General features: G+C 37.7%; 1 protein-coding gene and 1 long non-coding RNA gene across 3 annotated transcripts in view; one reads left to right on the forward strand and one right to left on the reverse strand.

The window, feature by feature from the left end:
- Window positions 1-7,562, forward strand: part of LOC309388928 — a 36,595-nt gene extending 29,033 nt beyond the window's left edge. The window contains exon 4 of the long non-coding RNA XR_014174868.1: window positions 7,075-7,562. This is a non-coding gene — a long non-coding RNA (uncharacterized lncRNA). The remainder of the gene's footprint in view (window positions 1-7,074) is intronic.
- Window positions 1-26,138, reverse strand: part of LOC309388924 (arf-GAP with SH3 domain, ANK repeat and PH domain-containing protein 1-like) — a 48,120-nt gene that overhangs the window by 16,723 nt on the left and 5,259 nt on the right. The window contains exons 3-19 of one of the 2 annotated variants that reach the window (XM_081946695.1): window positions 25,055-25,200; window positions 22,768-22,833; window positions 21,390-21,439; window positions 21,162-21,291; window positions 19,479-19,564; window positions 18,793-18,868; window positions 16,831-16,917; window positions 15,337-15,437; window positions 13,065-13,134; window positions 12,265-12,352; window positions 11,645-11,693; window positions 10,455-10,618; window positions 8,981-9,114; window positions 8,773-8,864; window positions 6,989-7,178; window positions 5,587-5,672; window positions 2,674-2,789 (exon numbers count right to left, since the gene is read on the reverse strand). In XM_081946695.1, the coding sequence (XP_081802821.1) occupies window positions 2,674-2,789; window positions 5,587-5,672; window positions 6,989-7,178; window positions 8,773-8,864; window positions 8,981-9,114; window positions 10,455-10,618; window positions 11,645-11,693; window positions 12,265-12,352; window positions 13,065-13,134; window positions 15,337-15,437; window positions 16,831-16,917; window positions 18,793-18,868; window positions 19,479-19,564; window positions 21,162-21,291; window positions 21,390-21,439; window positions 22,768-22,833; window positions 25,055-25,200 (1,731 nt within the window). Of the gene's footprint in view, window positions 1-2,673; window positions 2,790-5,586; window positions 5,673-6,988; window positions 7,179-8,772; window positions 8,865-8,980; window positions 9,115-10,454; window positions 10,619-11,644; window positions 11,694-12,264; window positions 12,353-13,064; window positions 13,135-15,336; window positions 15,441-16,830; window positions 16,918-18,792; window positions 18,869-19,478; window positions 19,565-21,161; window positions 21,292-21,389; window positions 21,440-22,767; window positions 22,834-25,054; window positions 25,201-26,138 lie in introns of both variants that reach the window. The other variant, XM_081946694.1, reaches the window with a different exon arrangement.

Genomic DNA, 26,138 nt, shown 5'->3' on the forward strand with positions numbered 1-26,138 from the left:
AGATGTCATTTGAAGATTGTGGCTATATGGATGTATTAATATTTCAAGTTTGAAACTTTTTTTTCTAACAAAGGGTTGTTAGAAACTGTGATTGTCTAGCATGGCTCAAATACTACATTTTTACCATCATCTATATGCAAAGCAAGAACAGCAGCGTAACTCTGCAGGTAGGTCAATATGGCAGCCATAACCATGCAATCAAAGCCCTTCCCATTTTTCCATGCATTATGCTCACAAAAAGGGTGGGGCTTCAATCACATGGATGTGGCCGCCATATTAACTTTTCGACCCCGCTCCCTGGAGAGATCCCTGAGAGAGATTGCAAAAGACAGGAAAACAATATATAAAACACTGATGCAATGCTCTGACAATTGCCTCATCTGGAGCCTCTGTGAAAAGCATTTTGAAAAAGATTTTCTACACTCGGTTGAACAGATAATGTGGAGGAAATCAGAAGTATGAGCAAAGTTCTCCTAACAGGAAAATATGTGGTGTAGGAAAATTCATGTTTGAGCATCCCTCATCCTGGAGGCTAAGCCATACTGAAACACTACACTACAGTATGGTTTTGATGATTCAGGTGAAATGAAGAACAGTATACAAAATGTCAATATTAGGCACTATGTTAACTCAGAGTATTGTGATGGAAATAATTTTTACTTTCTTTTGTTTTTAATTAACCTTTTCTATGTTAGAATAAGACCACTGGTGCCTAAAGGTCGTTGGAAATAAACCAATCGGACTGAAATATATAAAGTTGCTCTGTTTTAAACACAGTTTTTAAAATATTAATTATTAAGTGATTCTCCAAGTTACATATTGAAACAATTAACATAATAGCTAATGCTATTTAAATTTAAATATTGTGTACAATAAGATACAAAATATACAATGAAAGCTGCTCTATTGTTTTCACAACTACAGGCATTAAATTAGAGAAGGATCTGTGTCATTTGAGAATAAAATATCTCCAAAATGACTGGCTGGGGTTGATACTATGGTGTTAAAAATGTCCTAATATTTTTCTTAAGTAGAAGAACAACCAAAATCTAATTGCTATATCTACAGTTACATAATTCCTTGCCAGCTCATGGAAGCCATAATTAGAAGGTCAGCTGGACTTTAGCTTATGAAGGTACTGCTTAACTAGACATGAAACCTTCTCATTTCTTTTTACAGTTGCATCGAAAAAGAAAAGGGGACGTGAATTGCTCATGACTGTAGAGAAGATAGATTTATTTTATCACAATAAATTGCAAAATGCAACGAAACTGTAAGCTTCTGATAAATGAATGTATTAAGAGCAAAATTTTAAAGTGCTATTCTCCAGCAATAAAGTATGCCAAGCCAGCATAAAATCTGCTGCACTCATTGCCAATTTCTATTTTGCCACAGGAGGAGGCTGCAACTGGTCCTGTCACTACTGATTTAATGTGGCCTGTTAAGGCATGTGATTGGTGAATTTCCCTGGCTTTGTTTACCATCTCACTAACCATTGCCTCTGGAGAGAGGGAAGAAAAAACACCAGTTAAATCTGCCTGCAAGGACTGTAGTTGTCAAGGCTGCAAACAAAAGAGCCTGAAGCCAGAAAGGACTATCATCAAACTCCTACGCAGATGCCTTCTACATCTGAGGTCATAAAATGAATGGCACATTATCTAAAACCAAGTAAAGGCAGGTTAAAAAGATGCAGGATTTCAACCCCCCATATCTGATGTGTATTAGCTACTACATATAAATATCTAGTAGTTGATTTTCTTTGTTAATCAGGACTATTTTCTTATCAACTATAAAAGCAATTGCCTATTCAAGCTTTGTCCTTGGCTCTTGTGCTTATGCTCCTGATATATGTAGGTTTTTATTACTAGAGTGAGATTTGCTGCTTTGCCCTGGATAAATAGCTGGCACATATTGGCTTAGACGAGTGTAGGCAGATGCCTGGAATGGCATGTTTAGCCACCAATCAAATTACTAACTGTGGGGTTTGACAGATATGAACTTAAACCTAAAACAACATGTCCAGTCACTGCAGAGTGCTGTTGTCTTCCATGGTTCTATGGAATTTAGTAATTATGGTTCTATGTAATTTAGTAATTATTTTAAGTTAGAGCACTTGCCTATAATGTTGCCAAGAGTTGGACACAACTGAATGGGTAAAACAAACTATTCTTAAATGGCTTGTTGTTAAATACTGTCCTGAAAAAGACTAAGCTAATGCAATAACATTAATGGGAATGGGTTAAATATTCAGGTATGCAGTATTAAAATAATATTTACAGTGATACAAATATTCAAGTTGTTTTCTTAAACTGAACTTTCATCCATTATTGCTAGGTAAACCTAAATTTAAAAAAAAAGAAGGTATAGAAAAAGGAAAAAGGAAAAAAAGGTCTACATTTGTGACCATCTGGCAAGCAAAGTCAATAGGGAATCCAGATTCACTTAACAACCATGTTACCAACTTAACAAATGCAATGATTCACTTAATAACCATGGGCAGAAAGGTCATAAAATGGGGCAAACTCACTTAACAAATGTTGCACTTAGCAACATAAACTTTGGGCTCAGTTGTGGTTGTAACTCAAGGACTACCTGTATTCACTATACATATTGTAGCACTATAGTGAAATAGACTAACATTTTGCACCCTAATTTTATTTCATGATCACTTACTGATTTTGATGTTGGCTTTTGCTCGCAGAAGGAGTTTTAGGCATTCAGGTTTATTATGAAGGCTACAATAATGAAGGGGAGTATTTCCCTTGGATGTCTGTTTCAGCAGGCTCCCACTAGAAGAGAAATATTATTCATCAAACAAAAATTCTCCACTTACGGAATCATGATTATTTATTAATTGATTGATCAAATTTATTTGGGATCTCACTGATCAAGGTGACTCTGAGTGGCTTATAGCAAGGTAAAACACACAAACACTCAACGATTATTAATATGAAAATGGATTAAAGTTAGAAAAATTAAAAAAACTAAAAACAAGGATTGGGTGGAAAGAGAGGTAAGGGTCTCTATTAGTGCACTAGCCATCTCCAGCCAACAGATTCTCCTTCAGGTTCCCATGCCAACTGGCAGAGACATGTTTTAAGGCTTTTCCTGAAAGCTAAAAGAGAGGGGCAGATCTTACCTCCTGTGGCAAGATGTTCTTTTTTTTTTTTTTCAAAAATTTTTATTGGTTTTTTTAAAACATTTACTAGGAAAAGGGTATGTGGAATAATATACAAATTTTGGCAGTTGCAAGTATGGCAGACGCCCCCTCCCTCCAAACTCATGGTATACATCTGGATATAAAACATTAATACATAATCATGTAAAATCAGCATATAGGAATAAAAGTTTTCAATCAACTTATATATCATAATATATTTTCTAAATATAATTTCATTATTACTTTCGGTATGTTTATAACAATGTGGTTTTCTTATTCATTTTTGTGATCTGAGCTTTCTTGGTATTGCCCCTTCCCCCCCCCCCCCCCGCTGGCAGAGCTCCGGCCCCTCCCGTGTCCTGTATAACCGTTGTAGAGTCTTCTGCTTTTTCTAGGTTTGCTTTATTTTTTTCCATAAAGGCCTGAGCCTCTACGGGTGTATTAATTCTAATTCTTGTCTCCTCCCAGAATATCAACATCCCTTCAGGCATCAACCATCTAAACCACACCCCTTTCTGGTATAATTTATTCGCCAATTGCGAATAACTTTTCCTTTTCTCCCTAATTTTTTTTGGGATCTGCTTCAAGATGGTTATCTCCCTATCGTGGTATGTCAATGCTTGCCCCCTTTGTACACCCAGAATTACGTCTCTTGTACTTTTCCTAAGGAATTTAATATGAACCTCCCTGGGTACATTGTGTGTCCTAGCATATGCTGAATTCACTCTATAGGCCAAGTCTATCTCCCACTCCATCTGTTGTTTGTCTTTGTGTATGTATTCAGCTAAAATGTTGGTCATAATGTCCCTTATATTTTCTCCATCTGTTTCTATAACATTTTGAAATCTAAGATAGAAGGACATTCTCTCAAACTCTGTTTTCATTTGTTGAATATCAAGTTCTTTGTTACTCTTCTGTAAAACTTCCACCCCCCCCTCGCCTCCGCCACCCCACCCTCCACAAGGTCCAGTCTCTGCGAGTTCTTATAAATTTGGACTTGATTCTCTTTAATTTCTTCCTTCATTTCCTTTAGTTGTTTCTTAATTTCTTCCTGGCCCTGTATGAGTTGTTGAAGCATTTGCAGCAAGTCCACCTCTGTGCTCTTAGGTTGCATCATTTCTGTAATCTTTGACTGTGTGGCAGGGCTGGATGTTGCAGATGTCGGTGCAGAAGTAGCAAAGCCAGGTTTTCCAGGTGGTGGTCTTTTTGGAGACATAGTTTATAAAACAGAGAAGTCAGTCAGTGTAGAGACTGGACAGCTGGCGGAGCAGAGCAGGCAGATGAGTCCAGGGAGCAGAAAATCCAAACAAGTGAGAGTTTCTTTAGTCAATCTGGCATTAAGAAAAGGTTTCCTCTCCAGTAGATTCAGGAAATAGCAATCCACAAGAGATTCCTCTGGGTAGTACGGAGACAAAGACCGGAAGCCTGAGTTTTAAAGGTGGAGTCAGGTTTCACAGTTCATAAAGACAACGGAAGTGTGCCATCTCTGTGGCAAGATGTTCTAAAGGGCAGGAGCAGTGGCAGAAAGGACTCTTCTCCTGGATCCCATCAGCCAAAATTCCTTGATTGATGGGATCTGCCCCTTCTGCTAGCACGAGTGGAGTGGCCCATTCCCATTGGGGAAAGATGGTTCTGCAGTTATCTTAGACCCATGCAATAAAGAGTTTTAAAGGTAGCAACCACCTTGAATTGCGCCCAGAAGCATACTGGCTGACAATGCAACCTGTGTAACAGTGGTATTATCTATGCCAGTGCCACCATAGGGGCCCCCAAAACTGTCTGCGCTGGTCCATTCTGGACCAATTGTGGTTTCTCTTCAAGCATAGCCCAATGTAGAGTGTGTTGCAATAATCCAAACAGGAGATGACTGAATGCAGGTCCTCACAGTCCAGAAAAGGGCGCAATTGATGTACCACACAATGTTGTGTGAAGACTCTCCTAGTCATGACTGCCACCTGCTTTTTGAGTCTAGGAGCCGTGAGTCTTGGAAATACCCCAAGTTGTGCATCAAGTCTATCTGTGATAGTAACCAACCTATCCAGAACTAAAGATGATAAGTGTTTGGATACTAAGGCTCCATATACCCAGAGCCACTCAATCTTATCAGGGTTCAGTTGAAACGTCTCCCATCCAGGCCCCCAGAGTCCTCGAGGTACCCCAAAAGGGTAGCCACAGCATCATTTGGGTCCCCAGAGGTGCAGATGTAAAGCTGCGTATCATCAGCATGTTGATGATATCTCACTCCAAGATGTCTGATGATCTCTCCTATATGCGGTATGTAAACTTTTTGTTCTGCCAGGATGAAGAAACCTCAGAGCTAATAGCTCAGAATCTATTAGTACTCTCACTTTATTTGGTATGCATGTGAAAAAACACAAGAACATTTGCTACTTGCTAAATCTGTTAGGCCTGTCAAATCAACTCACCTGTTCTGCACCAGAAAATCTACAATATGCAAAGAGGTTCGGTCACTAACAAGGACTGCCAGATGAAGAAGTGTCTCTCTAGGTTCCTTTGAAACAAGAAAGAAAAACAAGCTGATTATTTAGAAAAATAGATTGCCATGATATTTCATGGGGAACTAACATCATAGGGATGATTTCTTCAATTTCTGCTAATTTACAATAGAAAAAAACATCAGAAGAAACTTTACGGAATTACTTGCCTAAATTTAGATTACAAATTGCTCTCTGATCCTAGTGCAACTGAACAACTATGGATGGCTAATAGTTTACTGGAGAATCGGGAAGGGCTGCTTAATCCTATTTATGAAATTAATTCCACCCAATTGTTCCCACTGTCAGTATCTATTTTTCAAAATGACTTTTTGGTGTTACTATTAAAAAGTCTCCTCAGGTGAAAACAGAATCACAGAACTTCCTGCAGCAATTGTGAAAACTTATTATTTAGGCTATAGTGCCGTGATGGCGAACCTATGACATGTGTGCCCAAAGTGGCATGCGAAGCTATGCCGCCCTGCACACGCGCCCTTGCCTGTTTGCCTTCTGGGTTTCTGGTGTGCATGCACATGTGATGATCAATTGACCTTTGTGTGTGCAGCAATGCCAAAAACCGTCATGCACATGCATGCTGGCCAGTTGATTGTCGGGCGCAGGTCCGTGCTGGAGCCCAGAAGTTTGGCTTTTCCAGAGAGAGGCCCCGACGAGCATGTATGTGCACATGCAATGTTTCCGCGCAATCTTTTTGGCACGGTGCCAAAAAGGTTCACTATCACTGCTATAGTGGAAAAGTGTTCAAACGTTTACATAATATTATTAGTAAAAAAAGGGTTATTTGTTTATTTTATTAATTACATTTAAGAGAAAATGTAGGGCAAAATGAGCGGACAACAGAGGCAGTGGTGGAAATAAATATGTCAGCATCATCCTTCATGGTGGCCTCCGAATAAGTGGGAAAACAGACTCTATCAGCACTACTGACAACAGAAATAACAATCCAACACATCTTGAGGACACCAAACTGTAGAAAACGTGTGTTTGTGTGTGTGTTTGTGTGTGTGTGTGTGTGTATAAACTGTGTCAAATTGTATCAAGTTTTTTTCCATTCAGTGGGTTTTGACTCAGAAGAAGGAAAGGGAAGTTAATGAGTTTTTTATTGAGCAAGCTACAGCTCTGAAGAAAAAGACCAGAACATGAATGCTGAGTCACTTCAAGCCAATTATCTTTTCTAGCACATAGTTCAAAAACCAATGTTTCCTTTTAAGTGTGAATAAAAAGAGTGTATTTGCATGTTCCACATTTTGATATTAATGTATCATTTCTGCTAAAGTGTCCCTATCCTTCAGCTTTTAACAGGAGGAAGTCTCACCTGGCTAAATTCCAAAACAGGCTCGCTTAACTCCATTTTTTCTGCATATGCTTGAAGCAAAATAAATATATCCTTCTCTTTGACAGCATTCTCCAAATTCTTGAGCTTGGCAACTGGACTCCTCATGATCCTTGGAACAACATACTTCCTATCAACATACTTCGAAATTATGAAAAGTTTCCGATGAGTCCTATAATGGTACACGGGAAGACAAAAATTACAGATTTAAAAGGTGCACGATAACGATCCTCTAGCAGAAACAATGCACTCTTTCCAATAAGCAGAGAAGTGCAAATCATAAGGCTCCAAAAGAAGGAAAAACAGGAAGAAAGACGTCCTTTCCATTGTTCCCTACTTAACATATTACCCTTTGGGGTAGGAAAAAAGGAAATTATTTGTTTATATTTACTTATTTGTTCGTTAAATTTATTTGCTGGCCATCTTCTGTGGGGCTACTCTGGCCAACTTGCAACAGTAAAACAAAAACAAAAAAAGAAAAATGATAAAAAATGTAAAGATAACAAAAGCAAAGCAATGAAAAAATAAACAATGGAAGTAAAAAAAATGAATTAAAAAGATGGACTGAGAGGGAGAAGGAAGCATTGGGGGGGGGGGGGAGAGGCCATCTAATTAGTTCAGTAGCCACCTATAAATTACTTAAATAAGACAATAAATAACTTTGTGTTGAAATTGGTATTGCAATTTCTCAAATATTTCTTTTCCCCATGCAAAATACAGTGGCACCTTGGTACTCATTCAGGATTTGTTCTGGGAGGTGTGACAAATACTAAAAACAACGGGTACTCAGCAAACCACATGACTTACCACATGATCCTTTATTTCAGCTGGAAGGAGTAGCGAGTCATGAGGCAGCCTATGCCAGCAAGTTCTTCCTTGCGCATCGAGTACCAGGAGAAAGATGAGTATTGGGACAAGATTTTTGTTTCAAAATGCATGGAGTACTGAATTCGATGAGTTTTGAAGCAGTCAAATACTGAGGTGTGACTACTATTCTTGTTTGTTTGATTTAGACAGCTACCCATTTTATTGCCAAAAGCCTCGGCAGCTCACAACAATGGTATAAACATTCCCAAACCATAAAAATCATTCTTCTTCTGCATTCTCAGAATATTTGAATATTGTTTTAAAAAATAGTTCATTACTGGAGAAAATTAATACAATGCTGTTGTTGATTTTTTTTGCTTTCCATGGCAATTTAGCAGAAATCAAGGAGCTACCACAGAGAAAAGCATTCTTTCACCAACACTGGCAGGCAAGCTATTGTATATAAAAAAGGACCAAACCTAGCCAAGTAATGAAATGTCTACAGGCAAACAACTAAGCTCAGATAACACTAAGGACTCCAAAGTCTATTTACAATAAAAATCACGTGTCCTGTTATGTATTTGTCTTTTTCTATATAATCAGTGCAATTGTTAAAATATATATATTTTTACAGCGAAAGAAGATTAATGCCTACAAGCCCTGCTGTATTCCCAGAAGCAAATAAAAGTCACTAGAAGATACTGGATTTCATGGCCTTTTAATCTGATCTGGCAGGGAACTTCTTGTAACAAGAAAAGTAACCACAATTGCTGCAATCTCAGTTGCTTTTATTTTTATTTTCAAGTTTACTTTTAAATTGCCAAAATTCACACTGACTGTAGCCATTTGTTCAACTGATATTCTGAGTGTTTTAAACTTTGTTTTATGGAATTGTGATAATTCTGTCTGTTCTCTCCCAATCCCCTTCTCATGATCATAAAATAATGAATGTTCCTTACATTGCACTTTCCTTAGTTGGCTTTGAAGATGAATTGGGAAGGTTGGCTTCTACTATTTCATTAAATCGTAAGTTTCCAATATTTTTAGCCAACTGCAAAAAGAAATAAGAATATAACACAGATTTTATAACATAGTGAAACATCAAACCTATTCCGATGCTAAATTTGTAAAAGAATGGTGATGGTGTAGAATGAAATTGGTTCTTACCAGAAGATCTGAGGTGGCCAATTTGTCCAAGGCTAATGATTGGATGCGGGAGTGATGCACACCCAACTCTCGATGAATCCCAGAACATTCAATGCAAATTAAGATTCCCAAATTAATGGAGAGCCATGCTGGATCTATGCAGGGAGGGAGCACAGGGATATAGTGTTATCTTGCTGGAAATAATCAATGATACAGGAAATGTTCCCAATTTTTGACATTGTGAAGGTACAGTATTTCCTAAAATATTAATAGTTTACTACTGTTTACTACAGAATAAAAAATAAAACAAAATAAGGGGAAACAAAGACAATAGTCACATTTAACAGTCTGTGTGCAAGGAAGTGGGCAGATGTTTTATTTAACAAAGGGGGAAGGCAATTGTTTTGCAACATCAAACCCTCTTTAGAGAATTACAATTTAAATGTGTTTGTGTCTCCTTTGAACTCCTGTGCAACAAGTAGTCCAGCCTCCTTTCTTCAGGGGAAATCCCATTCTCATTTGTTTCTATGTTTTGGCAACTGTGAGATTTACTGCCAAAACATAATTGTTTTTCAGGGGCTGTGTCAGAACTAACTCTCATGTTGGAAAATGATGCAATGCCATTTTTTAAATTCTCAAATTGGTCTGCTGGATGCAGGGGTGGGTTCCGGCCGCCATTATTATCAGTTTGTTAGTAAAAAAAACTTTGCACAGAAGCATTTTCATTTAAAACGATCTGCACATAAACACATGAATGAATAAAAAATACATTTTTAAAATGAAGATTGTTCTGTGCATGTGCAGAACAGAAAATCAAGATGGCGCCCCCCGATCATAGAACCAGTACAGTCATGTGTATCTCGGAGTTACTACCTATTTGGCCAAACCGGACCGAACATAGGCTGAACACAGACCTCCTAGGAAGCTCTAGGCATCCACAGCTAGTGCAATGAAAGAAAATGGTGGCATGTGTTCAGTGAAGTTTTGATGCATTTTTTTTCATATTCTGTCCCCATGCCAGCATCTTTTGTTACTCTGCCCATGTTGCTGAGCTTATAAATATATCTAGCCTGTTGCAAAGTACCTCAAAAAGCCACTTTATGTTTAGAATTTGAAATCAAATAGAAACTGAATGAACAAACTAGGAAAAACTATTAACCAGATGAGTGAGAAGACTGCTTTCAAATCACCCATCACTCAAGCCTTCCCCAGTCTGGCGCCCTTCAGGTATGTTGGATTCCTTCTCCGAAATTCCCTGCTGGTACAACCAACAGCTATGTGATTGGAAATAGTAAGAATTGTTGACTAGATTGATATGGGCTGGTTAAAAGACTGCCTTTTCAGTTCCTGGAGAAGAAATAAGACTCCACACATCCTATCTATTGTATAGCAAGGGCTATATCACTCTTTTCTACAATTTAACATAATCATTTGCTGAGATCCTAAATTGTTTCTCAGAGATATGGTGAAAAGTAGTAACAATCTCTTTTTGCACCTGGTGTTGAGCAATCACAGCACATGTTGTTTCCTGGCATGTGCTTTATTTCCTCAATGATTGCTCCAGTCTGATTCTCCATGTTGTATCCATCCTTGTTGAGGGTTTGTTTGAAGGCAACATTCAAAGCTTCTTCTTTACTGTTACTCAAAACAGAGATCCATCTGTAATATAGAAAATGTCATTAGATAAATGTATGCCTTCATCCTGTTAGATAGAGCGCCACAGATTAAGGGAATGTATAAAATCTCACTGTGTACATCACTTCGTTCACATTAAAAACGGAGAAAGATAAAAATGGATCTGTCTGTATGATGACTGAAATTGATGGGTGAAACACTTCCCTGACACGGGAAAAAGATATATAGTCTTATGCCTCCCACTTATTAATTTCATGCATCTGTGAAGGGCAGTTTTCAAAAGCTAAATTAAATATGTTGCCAAAAAAGAACTAAAAGGTACATTTCAAAAACTCACCATCTTTTAAAGATTTTGTCCTTGTAAATGATATTGATCTTGAAACAGTTTATCACATTTTATGGTATTGTGAATTTTATAGGAGTCTTTGGCAGGAAGTTATCTGGCTTATTTTAAAATCAAAAACAGGAAGAAGTATTTCTGAATATGTTAAAATTTTACTTGCAGATGAAAATATTACAGAGGCCACTGCCAAATGTTTAACTATGATTATAAAACCAGGATTTTTAGTAACACCTCAGTAAGTTGGGTTTTTTAGTGTATTATGTAATATGTTTAAAATGTTATACATTTTAAACTGTTTTATCAAATGGAAAAATTTAGATTATATTTGAAACCTGCTACTGGGACCTTTTGTAGGTATTTGGTGGCTGGACACCATCAAAGCCAACACCAGCCACAGCATAAAATCACTGGAAGAAGCTGTGTAAGATCAGAAAATATGGAGAGACCCAGTCCATAGAATAACTGAGAATTGGACACAATTGAACAGAGAGTATCATTTGGGCCTTATCGCCATAAATAAATTAAAATTGAAAGAACAAAAATAAGATTTCAATTAGTAGGAAAAGAATAATAACATCTTAGACTTAAAAGAGACCCGCCAGGCCCTTGACATTAACATTTTCTCAGCACAGAGGTCAAAAACCTATTCAGACTCTCTTTGGAGAAATCCAGTGAAAAAGCCCTCGTTTTTCCACCCTGGAACTTACATATTACATTCTTGTTCATCCTCTGCCAGGAAATGATAGGTCCGATTATCTGAAAAGAAAAAAAACCCCACACAAACAGAATAGGGTTGTATTTACAAACCAGAAAATAACAGTGATAAAGCTACCTTTTATATACAAACATGGAAAGGACTGGATATTAGTAAAGAAATGTAATAAAAAAACAAGTGGAGTTATTAACAAAAAATATTGTAGGATGACAGCCATATTAGCCATGGTAGCCAAAAATTAGGAAGGATCTGGTAGCACTTTTTCACAATTAAAATATATATATTAAAATACATAAGCTTTCATGAACTTTGGCTCATTTTGTCAGATGCATGGCATAGCTAAAAATGTGTATGATTTCAGTTGGAATGGGGAGAGGGAAGAGAAGGCAGGGTGAGTTACTCGGATACACGATACTTGTGAGATAAATTACAAGTACCTAACAATCATTCCATCGGCAATAAGCAACCAAGTACATTTTAGATACTTTGAACAGCAATTCCTACAATCCGTTGTCATTGGCATGTTTACAGAGACTGGTGAGAAATAAAGTCAAATATCTGGATGACACTTAGTTAACGACTCCAGTCTGAGATGAACTTAACAGAACTCACGTGCAATAAGATCAAAACATTTCTTGTCATCCGCATTTGGTTTAACTTGACAAGTGAGCAAATTCAGCTTCACCGGAAGACGATTTAACTAAATAATCATAGAAAAGGAAACGCGCATCAGTTTCAATAGCATTTAACTAGTATCCTAAGCAGCATTATTTGGGCTAATGTTACAGAGTTTTATTATATATTTCATAAAGAGGGTCAGATGAAATGTGTTGGAATATAACAAGAAGAGGAGAGAAAATATATGTGCATGAAGAGAACAAAGTGTCCTGAAAGAAATGTTGGGGAGAGAAGTTGAGTACTCAGAGCAATTGTCACTTCCTAGTTGAAAAAGGAGAAGAAAGGTCCACAGGTGGCAGCCCTGAAAGAGGGAAATAACCCAAAGGGATGAGAAATCTCAAAATCTAAGAATGGGAAGGAGAGATCCAACTGGCAGCACTTCATCCAAGATTCAAGAGGGAAAGGAAGGGTTTCTGAGGAAAAACTGGGCAGAAGACCAATGGAGAAGCAATAGGTGTTAGGTTGAGCATTTCCAGAAGGAAGTCAACACTGTAATCAGGTCTCAGGTAAGGCTGCAAATGACATATTAGCTAAAACCGGGCAAAGCCCTGACTGGCCACATCCTCGATCTGCTGATCCACAAGTCCAGGCAGACCTGTTGTGGACCTGCTCTTTCAGGGCCTCCAGAAAAGAAAAAAAGACATAGAGGAACTCCAATGTATAAACAGTAGCTCCATTTTGTTGAGAGTTTTGTTTTAAGAGAAACATCCCGATACTGGAAGTAAAATGCATACTGTACTGTGTGAAATGGTAAGATAGCCATTCCTGACTGTGCACTTTCTCTTCTGCCAGACTTTCCTTAAGCTGAAATATAAAAATGGTGTATTTTTATTTAAAAGTTAACAGGTAACATTTTAAGTTATTGGAGGACTAAGCAGTTACATATACAGTATTAATTCCAACCACCATGGCATAAGATTACCATCAGATGGTCAGATCAAACAAAAGGTATTCATGCTTGGAATATAACTATAATTTAAATGAACTTAAAAGTATTCATGGAAATAATGTTTCCTACTATTTCCTTTATTCCTAATGAAGCCATCTGCATCCCTACAGGAGCTGTCTGGAAAGAGGCCTTTTCCAAATCTGCAGAGCATGGAATCTCTGTGGAGAAGGGTGAATCTTCTACAATTGTGCTGAGATCAGTGGTGAAATTCATTTTTTTTTACTACCAGTTCTGTGGGTGTTGCTTGGTGGGCATGGCTTGGTGGGCATGGCAGGGGAAAGATACTGCAAAATCTCCATTCCCACCCAACTCTGGGGCCAGCCAGAGATGGCATTTGCTGGTTTTCTGAACTACTCAAAATTTCCACTACTGGTTCTCCAGAACCTGTCAGAACCTGCTGGATTTCACCCCTGGCTGACATAGTATAATAAATGGATTTATTTATTTTCTACTCAGGCAAAGTAGAAAAGGGAGCCAGTCCATTTAAAAAACCAAACAATATATAATTTACGGTCAATAAATACATTCTGGGTGCTGAGAAAGCCCAACTCAGCTTCCAAGAGAATGCATTCCAAAATCTGTGAGAAAAAAGGAGGTCCTCCCTCCTACGCCAGAAAGATGGCAGCTACAAAAAAGACCCATCTTACCAATTTATGAGTCAGACAGGTTCATTGTAGAAGAGGCAGATTTAAGTTAAGGTTTAAGATAGTTAGGCCTTGAAATGTACTGTGGGCCATCAGATATCTGAACAGGCAAGGGAGGACATGGAGAATTACAAAGGAGAGCACACTAACTATTTAATTTTCTTGGCATCTACACTCAAAATTACAGTGAAAAAGTGCAAAAAAATTTACTTAGGTCTAGATCAGGGGGATCGACCTCGCTGCTCGTGGGCCGGATGTGTCGTATGCCCCCCACCCCCAGTTTAACAAAAGGTGAGGAAAGTCATGATATGTCACAAGATGATGTGATGTGAGTTTGACACTCATAATCTTAGATGTATATGAAATCATCTTTTCATTGCATTTTTACAAAAAAATCTAATTTTAAGAACACATGCTAACAATACAAAGAATCTGCAGTGATGCCCCATTCAAATTTCACACAGAAATATATGATGAGTCGTGGGATCTACAGTCTATAATGATCATATATTTGAAAGGGCTTGATTGAAGTCAATTGCTGAAATCGGGAAATAAATAATGTAAATCTAGACTCTTGAATTTATCAATAAACAAGGTAAAGAAAGAAGCAAACAATTTACAAAGTCGCAATATATGACAATTTGAATGACTATGGCTGAGAAACACTACACAATAATAAAAAAAAATCAACAGACTCAAAAAATACAATACAATACAATAGTAGAGTTGGAAGGGACCTTGGGGGGGTCTTCTAGTCCAACCCCCTGCCTAGGCAGGAAACCCTATACCATTTCAGGTGGACAATATTTGATTTTAAGGCTATGCTTGCTAGAAGAAAAACATGAGGCCAAAAAGGACATCCTCTTTTTTGCCAGACACCTGATAACCCCAAATATACCCTGGAAACAACTTTAATAATTAAGATTAATATGAATAAAATTGTTTTATTTAAGGATACATCTGTAAGGAAGCTTTGGCATACATAACGTATTGATCTGCATTTTATTAGACAAAAATCAAATTATAGTTATTCTTTGTAACTAAATGTTATGATGTACTCCAAGGCCTAAGTGGGACTAAAGGTATGTAAAATTCACATGGACCTCTTCTTTAAATTCCAACTGTTGAAATTTAGCAAAAAGCATATTTTTCAAGCATAGACTTACATGACAAAAACAGTTTTAGACACCAAAACTGCCTGGAAAACAATGGTTACCTGATGGTTACCTTTTAGTAATTCATACTCTGCTTTCAAAATACAATATTTCCAAGGCAACTTACAAGAGAAATAGTCACAACCCAGGCATTTAATAGAGAAAGTCAGGCAACAATTAAATAATTATATTGCTTTAAGTTTTATTGTTTTTAACATATATTTGCAGTTGCCAAGGATGAAATCATTGCATTACTTACCCATCACTTTTCTTAAAGAGGTTCCCAGATCTCTCTGTGCCATACTGCTTATTTCCCTGGAGCTGATGCATGCTATACCTCACTGGCTTGCTCATAGAATTCTGCTAGAAAACAAATATACATATTTAAAATGTAATTATATACAGCAATAAGCAAGAATGCAAAAAAAAAAAAAAAATCTCCAAGGTCCATTGGACTATGATCTCAAAATTAGAAATGTTGAGTTGGAAATAGTTAGATGGACATTGATTCCACCTTTCTGCTCAGCCCAATCCCTGGCAATCATCCAGCAGTTGAGTGAAGAGACTCCACCATATTGCAAAATCCTCTTACCATCAAATCCTCTTAAAATATAGCCATTGCTTCCTGGCCATTTTCACCCATTGATTCTTGGTCTGCTCTCTACATTAACAGATAATGTAATCCATTTGCTGCACAAAACCTTTCAACTATTTAATCATATGATATATTTTCTCTTTTCCCACTGATTCATATTTTTTAAAAAAAAATTGCTTTGGGCACAAGTTCAGCACATTTACCCAGAAAATACTAAGCCTGCAATAGCAATGAATTATCTGCAGCAATACTTGTTGAAGCATAGAAAGATCAATCTAGTATAGTGTTTCTCAACCGTAGCAACTTTAAGATCTGTAGAATTGGATTTCTGGAAGCTGAAATCCATTCATCTTAAAAGTTACCAAGGTTAAGAAACACTGATGTAATATAATGGCCTGATTTTGCTGGCCCCATCTTTTCTTTTAATCAGAACTCCTCCAAAGTTAGCAGATGAAATTGAAAGCTGAGTGTTTATTACCCTTGGCCAAATATTTTTTGTCCCTGTGATAGGCTACCTTGGTACATTTTCTTACTATGAACTTTACTCTTAAAACAATGTAATGGGCAGTCTATTTCACATCAAAGCACAAAATAGGACTATGTGAAATTCTGCACTAAATTTTGGGAGAGATATATTGGGCTTTTTTGAATTTCCCCATGGAAAGAAAAACATTTTCTCCAACATTTTCTCATGAGCACAACTTTCCCTTAGGTGGGACTACTGCTGCTACTACTATTTTTTAAAAAGGCTTCTGGGAGTAAGTCCTTCATTCTGTTTTCCTTTGAGATTTAATTGAAAGGAGGATATACGGAACATGGGACAGAAAACTGTACAATGAATACAAGAGACGTGACCACATCCACCCATCTATATCTATGCAACTCTCTTGTAATTAAATACAGGAGCACTCCACCTGTGAGTATTTCCTGAAGCTCCCTTTTCCTTTGAAGGAATTTTGAAACCAAATTCTCTTCCATAAAATTTAAGAATTGACAGAAGCAAAGGCAGATTGGCAGAAACTGTGCTCATGGTAAATTGCCTTTCCCCCAATTAATTCTTCCTTCTAAGTCCTTAAAAAACAATTTCTAAGAATGTTTCATCAGGTACCTACTGGTCTTTCTCTATAGCAAAATTGGATGTACCATCCCTAGTTTTACCTCTCTGGGTTCCAACTGCAATGCTGATTTGAGCTGATCCCGAAGGGAACATAACTGTTTCTTCTCCTCTTCCTGCTTTGACTTCATCTAAAATGCATCACAAAAACATTCCACCAAACACGTAAGTTGTTTTTGTGTTTGCTGCAAAATACCTTCAGTTGGCATTTTTTTCTGTGCTGCCCAAGTCTCCAGGAAGTCTCCAGCCCACATTATTAACAGCAATTTTAACCCCTGTTAAGCTAACAAATTTAATGCTAACACCACTTGTTCCAAGTCTGACTGATGTGTGTTCAGATGCTTGCAATTTCAAATTATGCCTCTTCAATCCTTCTTCACTGTTCCACATACTTGAAAGGGATTAAGATGAGATGTTAAAAGGAGACGTTCAGACTACATAAAACAGCATATAAAATCTGTCCAGAAGGAAAAGGAAGTTTATTTATTAAATTTATATGCCACCCACTTCCTCGATAAGTTGACTGTGGGCAGCTTACAGATTATAAAAAGATGAATAGAAAAACAATTAAAATGTTAAATTTACTCAAAAAACTAAAACCAAGACGATGGACACCATAGAGATGATGTCTTCTTACCCCATCAACTAACTCAGTGAGCGCTCCCCTCAGGGACCCAAGCCAATTGGCAAAACCAAGCTTTAATAGCTTTCTGGAAAGCCAAAAGGCCAAGTTACATGTCTTTCCATGGAACCAGTTTACCTTTTATTTTGAACTTAATTATTAAGTTGAAAGTATTTGTTATGGATGTGGCCTGCAAACAATTAGTACTTGAGCACATCTGCACTTCCTTAAAGATATATTCAAGGAACTGGTTTAATGTGATTTTAGGATTGAGGACCTTTTGGAACCTTCAACCTGTTGCTGAAAGTTTGCCTCATCAGTTGTCAGGCCCAAACAATCAAGTCCACACATATAGTGTTTCAAGCTAACTATTCCACTTATACTATAGGAGTCTTCCAGTCTGTTTGCCTTCTCTTGGGAACAAATAGATATTGTCCTGAAATTTAGAGAGGAGGTTAGGGCTAGGTATCTTGCAGCTGACCAATTTCGTTGTATTTAAGTACAATGACAATAAAGATTATACTTATACTTATGTCCACTCCAGTTGAGAGACATGCTAGAGGCTGCATGAAATCGACGCATTAGGACAAAAGTTAAATTTTATTCCATTTTATATTTAAAATAAACATAATATTCTCAAATCGTAATCGTTCAATAATTCCTTTCTTCTCAGTGGCTTCTGCAAGTTCTTGAAACTTTAAGTTACAACCTCCAATCCCTTGACACATGTGAACTTCCAAGTTTTTAATGGGAGACTGCATGCCCAAGACTTCAGATTTTGTGAAACTGTTGCAATGCAGCATGCATGAGAATGAAAAGCCAGAATGAGAATGAAATTCCACATTACGCTAAGTTGATAGGCTCTTTCCTACATTATTTACAAAGGTAGAAGGATTTTGGAAATGTAAGCATTTGTTCAGTATTTCTCAACCTCCACAGCTTTAAGATGTGTGGACTTCAACTGCCAAAATTCTCCATCCAGAGAAACTGCTATTAATATTAGTTGTATTATGTTCAAACAAACTAGCTTCAAAATGTGTTTTCTGAAGATAGCTTGCTAATAATACAATACAATAGCAGAGTTGGAAGGGACCTTGGAGGTCTTCTAGTCCAACCCCCTGCCTAGGCAGGAAACCCTATACTGTTCCAGACAAATGGCTATCCAATTTGTCTTGATATAATACAAACCTTAGTCATGCTAAATACAACTAAGAATCTGATTAACCAAAAGTAAAGTGAAAACTTTGAACTTCTCTTTGGAAAGCATTTGTTTCCCTGTGTGTAAGCTTAAGACTTGCCAGAACGTGTCTCTGTTTACGTATTTCACACTGTGTTTTAACCTGATATGAAATTTTGGCCTATCAATTTCATATTATATACTCACACTCTGAAGCTCAGGAGTTAATTTCTCTATAAATTCTTTGTGCTTCTCTGTTGCCTTTAAACATTTCTGGAAGAAACTGATAGAAAAATACCATGAAACCAAAGTAAAAAATTGCATGTTCAGTTCATGCCATTGGACTCTTTCTCATCAACACTACTATTTTCAGTGAAGTCTTTCCACAATTACCATCACAATTGCTGACCTCAATATGTTGGAAATGATGCTTGATCAGCAGAAAGAAGATGGGAAGTGGGAAGAGATGAGGATATCTTCCCATCAGTGGGCAAGTCATTAGAGGGACAGTAAAGCAAGAATGGATAACTGATTGCCCAGAAGTTCTCTAATGCTCAAGTGAAACTATTTAATGTGTTGTGATATTGCATGCATTATAGAGCTAATAAGAAAGCAATTCGGTCCTAGATGCAACTGTGAGAACGATGAGATCCAGGATTTGAACTGCTGTAAGTTCAAATTTACAATTTATATTTGGAAGAGCCCTTTTGCAAGGATAAGATTGCTTACTCATAACAGAGTAAAATGTACAATATAGAATAAAATATATTTATGCCATAGATTCACATTTTCAAAAGCTTTTGCAACAAGAAATTTGTATTTAAACTGCCCTAATATCTTTGGTACCAAGAGAATTGTGAAGAATGAAAAGGTAGAAAATGGATGGCACTTACTTGAACTGGGAGTTGCAGTGCTTGATGTTATTCTGCAGCAAGTCAACTCCTTTCTTGGTTTTAAGCTCGTTCACTTTAATTAGGTACTGGGGGGAAAGGTTACATAGCTGACTTTTTGAGCTACATACTCATTTGTTTGTTTAATCCTCCTCTGTTCCTTGAGTGCTAAATTGCACTTTGCAGTTATCTCATGCACAAAGTATATGATAATCTTCGCTTTACATAAACTCAAAAACAATTGTACTTGTGTTGAAGTTATTTAAATTTATTTTTATGGTTTATTTTTTAAATTCTATGAAAGGCAGAGCGTACATAAGTGTTTACACTAACTAAACCAAATGCTACATTTATAATTCCCAAGTATTAGGATACACTCATTTCCACTAGCTAGCAGCAAAAAAAATCTAATTGCTATATAGTGGTGTTTATGGTACTATGGTAGAATTAAGATCTGAAGAACTATAATTGAATTTTACCAAATAATGAAAGTATTATATATTCCCAGAGATGGAATGATGCTTTAAAAATGAAGGTACCAAAATTAAAGGAATTATCTTGAAGGATATGTATTGGCGAAATAAAAACAAACTTAATTTATTGGGAAAAAAATTAAAAGAGTTGGATCCAGATTCTCCTATATCAACTGAAGAGGTTTCTTCAATTTGAAGAGGGAATTGGGCACAAAACAGGAAGTGATTTTTGCCACTTTACCTCTTCATTGCAGCTGTATATTACATCTCCTGTTTTTTGAAAACCACTACAGATAGTCCTCAACTTATGACTACAATTGTGCCCAGAATTACGGTTGTACATTGCGGAGGTTATTCAGTGAGGTGCCCATATGATTGACTTCCTTAACGACCACAACCCTGGCTCTCCCCATGGTGGTCATTAAGTGACTATGCAGTTCATTAAGTGGATACCAGGTGTCTCAGGCAGTGAGGAAGGACTGGCACAGGCCAAGACCCACAGTATACACTTCCCCAGCTTATCTGCCTGCCCCTGACTTGCCAGGGCCTCCCCAGTCTCCTGAGGCTCTCCTTGCAAGCTTCCCACACTCTTGGACCTCTTTCCCCCAATCATGCCTCAGTTCACTTAACTTTTCTAAGAACATCTTTTAGAAAAAGAACCATCCAAATTGCTATGCAGCCTTCCTATAATATACAGGGGCCAAATGGTGCTGTCCTAGAAGTGGGCACCAATTTGGAAGCAGGCACAATTCTCACAATCCAAGAATTTTTCTGCTCCCAAATGATGCCCCCTACTGGGACAGCACAGCACCATGAGGACTCTGTATAGTAAGGCAAGGCCACATGGCAGATCGGCCATTTCTCTTTCCTAGGGGCAATCTTCAGAAAATATAAATGAAGTAAGTTATGACAGGGAGCGAGAAGATCCAAGGATGTGGGGCCTAGTGGAGCGGGAACTGGTCCGAGGCCTGTGGAAACCAAGCCAGGGGGGGAGATATAAGCCCATCCCCTTCTAGCACTGAAGATATTATCCAATTGTGTATTGAACATCCAAAACAACCAAGCTCACAGAGCACCAAGGATTCCATAGGATGCAGTTAATAGATTCTCAACCATTTTAGAGGCATCATGCTTAGGGTCCTGCCTAAGCTGAAAGAAAGACGGGCTCAGGATCTCCTTCCTGAGAAGAAACTTCACCGCCTGCCTGTCTCACCTCACACATATGTAACTGGAACATCCTTCGCTCTTTTTCCATCTCCTCCGCAATCTCTCCTCCAGCAACCTCTGTCCTCACCATTCCATATTGTTTTGCCAGCTCGCGCTTTTCTTTCTCTATCTTTGCACTCAAGTAGATAAAAAGCAATGTTAGGTATTTTAATAAAATCAGCTCAAAATAAAGTAGTGTTACTTTGGTAAAGAAGATAATATCAAACCAACTTACAGTTTGCTTTCATAGTCCTTCCAAGCTTTTTCAAAAGGTTTTTTAAAATCCTATTGAGAGACGAAGCAACATGCTGCATTTGATCTTTCGTTCTATTTTTCTACTCCCAAATAATTTTACATTGCTAAGCTTTTCTGTTAACATGTATGAGTTTGTGTGTCAAGCATTCCAATTGCTCTGATTCCCTTTTTCTTCAGTTATTATCAGATCAACTGGATTCTATTTTTCTGAATATTGCTAAAACCATTGTACTGTTTTTACAATACACCACAATTTTTCCTCAATTAATTCTTAGACATCTCCCATTTGGCTCTGTTGGTCAACTATTTTATCTGTAGTTGTCAATTTAGTTGATTATCTGTATCTATGCATTATGCTTACATGTACTTGATTCCTATTTTTATTTTTATCGCTTGCTAGAACTAACTTCAATAATGTAGAAAATTAGTTATTGCAATTAATCTGTTTAACATGATTAGTGTTTAAGACATATTTCCCGTTTATATAATACTTTACAGCATGCTACATTATTATGCTTCTTTAGGCACAATATTGATACTAAACAAAGTTTTGTTTCAACTGATCCATTACTAAAACAGAAGTTTGGAATGACCAACCCTCAAGATGTCTGATTGTACTCATCAGACCTAATCAGTACCTTCTCTGACAGAAGCAATACCTACTTGATCTTTTCAACGGAGACTATCAGGGAATAAAATCTGAGGCTACATACTTGCAAAAGCTCCTGAGCCTTCTTCTAACAGTGGTACTGAAAACAATATACAGAAAAAGAGCCAATACATTTCCAAAGAGTTTGAAAACCTACCAACAGATGAAATAAATATCATAGTAGCATTTTCAATTTTGTTTAGTATGTGGTATCATAGACAGTGAATTCTTTCAGATGATCAGCTTTTCCAGAAATGTTATATTAAAATGTTATCCACCAGTCTTTGAACTGACATAAAAGTAAGCTGGAATGCATTGTTCTGCCCCAATCAGCCCCAGAGCCCAATCTGCTATGGATTCTGCCCTAACTGGCAGCAGCAGTGAAGCAGTGAACAGATTGAATTGCTCAGAAAATAAGGATATTGTCCACAACTGCCCACAATCATTATCGGAAAAGTAGTCTGTGTAAAAGGGGGCCTTTGCAAGAAAATAACTTCAAGATCAGGAATTTGAGCATGCATGATTGACATTGCCATATTGTCATGAGTGAATTAGGATGAAAAGAGCTGCCCCCAATAAAGAGTGTGAGCTGGATCCTACAACATAGGAAAGCAACTATTGAAACTACATGGAATCACATTTTGAAAATCCACAAGCAGATGACTTGCTTTAAGACACATTCTACAATCTGTTTCCAGCATCAACTCACCCCTTTGAAATCTCCCTTGATCAGCGAATCCAGAGAAAACCGAATATTGTGATAGAGGCTCAGCAACTGAAAAACACAGTTTATTATGTAGTTGGCACGTAATGTGCTCTTTCCTAATTAAAGAAGAGGATATTGAAAACTGTTGTAATAACTTACATTAAAGTATGCAGTATAACATGGGCTATTATGTGGAATGCTTTTAGGCAGTCGATGTTTATAGACATTAAGAAGAGACAAGATTAGCAAGCAGCTGTTCTCTTATAATGGCTGGTCCCCATAATTGTATTTATGAGGCAGGGCAGGTGATATAAGAACCTCCCCTAAAAGCAGTCAGATTCAGCAGTACTGCAGGGATTCAAAAACAAGGATAGAAGCAAGCAATACCAGTCCCAGAGTACAGGTAGTTCTTGACTTACAACAATTCATTTTGTGACCGTTCAAAGTTACAATGACCCTGAAAAAAATGACTCAGGACAATTATTCATACTTACGATGTTTATAGCACCCCTCCCCCCCATGATTATGTGATCAAAATTCAGATGCTTGGCAACCTATGACTGTTGCTGTGTCCCAAGGTCATGACAATCTTTTGCTAGCAAAATCAAGGGGGAAGCCAGATTCACTTAACAACCATATTACTGACTTACCAGCTGCAGTAATTTACTTAACAACTGTGGGAAGAAAGTTCATAAAATGGGGTGAAACTCACTTAACAAATGTCTCACCTAACAACGTACATTTTGGGCTCAATTGTGGTCATAAGTCAAGGACTACCTGTAATAGATAATATTCAGAAATCTCATCTATAGCAGACCTAAGCTTGCTGTTTTGCAAAAGAAGAAGAAGAAGAAGAAGAAGAAGTCCTACTACTCTTCCAAGAGAGTAGGCATTCTGAATTCAAAAGTAGCCAGCTGATGTTTTCACAGGTATGGAGAAAGGGACATGGTGTGAAATGGGAAGGAGCAACTGATAATAATTGAACTCCATCCTTGCTTAGTGCTGCAAAGGGAGGACTCATGAGAAGCAGCATCTAGAAGAACCCTGTGGAATGGGATGGGCCTGCTATCCCCAGTATTAAAATCAATGGCTACATGAAACCCCTACTCAGTAGAAACACCAGAAAACTTTTAAAACCCTCTTTAGGCACAGAACTAGCAGTGCACAGCTGGCAAACTCCACTATCTTTCCTGATTCAACTGTTCTATGCAGTGTAAATTAGTCTTCTTTAAGGACAGATCCATGCTCTTTCAAAAGTGTGCTAAATCAGTGCATATAAAGAGCCTGTGTAAGATGAACCAGCTCTTCAGAATGGATTGATCAGGCATTTGAAGGCAAATGTCTCTGCAGAATGCAAGTGTCCTCTCTCTTCTGCAGTCAGATTTAAAGGACCAATAGGAAGCCGGCTGATCCTCAACCCAGATTACATCAGCAGCCAAATGATTGGTGTAGTATGCCACATTTTGTTTTTCTTCCATTCAATCATGGCCAATTCTTGGAGACTGCCTGGACAAGACCCTGCAGTTCTCTCGGCAAGGTTTTCAGAAGTAATTTGTCATTGCTTCCTTCCTAGGACTGAGAAAAAATGACTGGCCCAAAGTCACCCAGTTGGAACAAGAACCCAAGGTGGCACTAGAACCTACAGTCTCCTGGTTTCTAGAGTAACTGCTACACCAAATTATACTCATGGCAAAAATTGTATCATGAGAACATTAATTCAAAACTGGAACAGCTAAAGATGACTTTACAAAGTGTATCCTTTGGCCTGAAATTAAGGTGAAGGGAAAGTCTTGATGGCATACCTTTAAAACCAGGACTGAGTTGGACTCCTAATGGGAATTTTGGCATAATTTAAAAATATGCACATTGCAGTTAAATTTCTCAAACATTTGTCCCCCACCTTATTTCTGTCCCAGGTTCCCCAAATGCTGAGCATGGGCTTTGGTCCACAAAAATTGACTACCCACATGGGGAAAGCATAAAAATGTTCTGCTGCCCCCTATGATTAATAAATGTATTAAGCACATTTTCCATTTTTATATCTAGGATATTATTTAACCATGTACATTTCTTGACACCTGTGGCCAGATTTTGCACAGGCCGGGGAGATATTTGATCCTCTCAATGGATTTCCTAAAATGCAATTAATGCCAACTATCATGACAAAGAGCAGGAAAGACCTGTCCATGGCCCTCCAGATGCTGTTGGAAAACAATGCCCAGTAAACCCAACAGTAGGGCATAGGAACACTTTCCCCAGAAAATGGGAGGTCAGATGGATGGGGCAGTACCAGGCTCTTGATGGCTTCTAGCAGCTCTTGTGAAAATGAAGCAAAGGTGGTAAAAGCTTCAGACAGCTTTTCATCTCCACTGTTGTGATAGTTTCCTGAAAATTTCTCCAGGGCAGCAATATGAGCTTCTAAGTGGCTAATGAGATCTGCAGAAATAAAAAAGGTATTTGAATGTTCTTGCACGTCTTTTTCTGAGGCAAACAATGCTGTATTACAAAAGGAAATCTGGAAACGTTGGCAGGAAGCCATTTCATTTATTTTAATAGCCCTAAAACCCACATGAATATAGTATAGCAATAGTCTGGAATTTAGCAAATGAAAATGTACTTCGGGAAGGACGTGGAATGCAGCATGAAGATAAGGATGTACCACTGATCTGAAGTTTGTTAAGAAGCACAGCAGGAGAGAATATGTGGTCTTCCAGGTCTTGAACTGCTGCTCAGTTCCATTAATGGTCCTCCTGACCATGCTGGTAAGGGCAGATAAGAGCTGGAGTTCCCTGCCAAACGTGGAATTATAGATTGCCAAATGGTAATCCTTTACAATGAAGATTGCGTTCTAATAAAAGATAATTCCTTCGTCTTTTCTCATCTGGAACTAATAACTTCCAAGTGTATCCTGAATGGGAAATTTATCTACAAGAGGAATCGAAAGACAGAAAGGAGGTGTAATGTCAAAGGGGTCACAGAGAGATAGCTGGTCAGGAGTGAAGGAAGCACTTTTGGAATATTGTTTCCCTTTAGAAATGGATGATACCACGGTAACGTCCGTGATTATGCTGTTTGTTTTTGGAATCAATTTGTTTACAAAAGCACTTGTCTGATCTAATTTCTTTGAAAGAATATTACAGACAGTTTGGCTGGATTCACACACTGTGGGAATGTGTCTGGAGGGGAGCAGGACGGCAAGTGATACCACAATGTTATGGTATCATCAGGCAAAAATGCAAATTGTATGGTTTGTGTCAATGTGGACATGTGATGCCTATGATTGTATAAGTGTGATTCTGACTTATTGTAGTGTATGAATCTAGCCATTCTGACTCCTAAGTCATGGTTTATGGTTAATGTGCAAAGCAGGCTAT

This window comes from Natrix helvetica (assembly GCF_964273705.1).
Source record: "Natrix helvetica genome assembly, chromosome: 3".
Taxonomy (NCBI): domain Eukaryota; kingdom Metazoa; phylum Chordata; class Lepidosauria; order Squamata; family Natricidae; genus Natrix; species Natrix helvetica.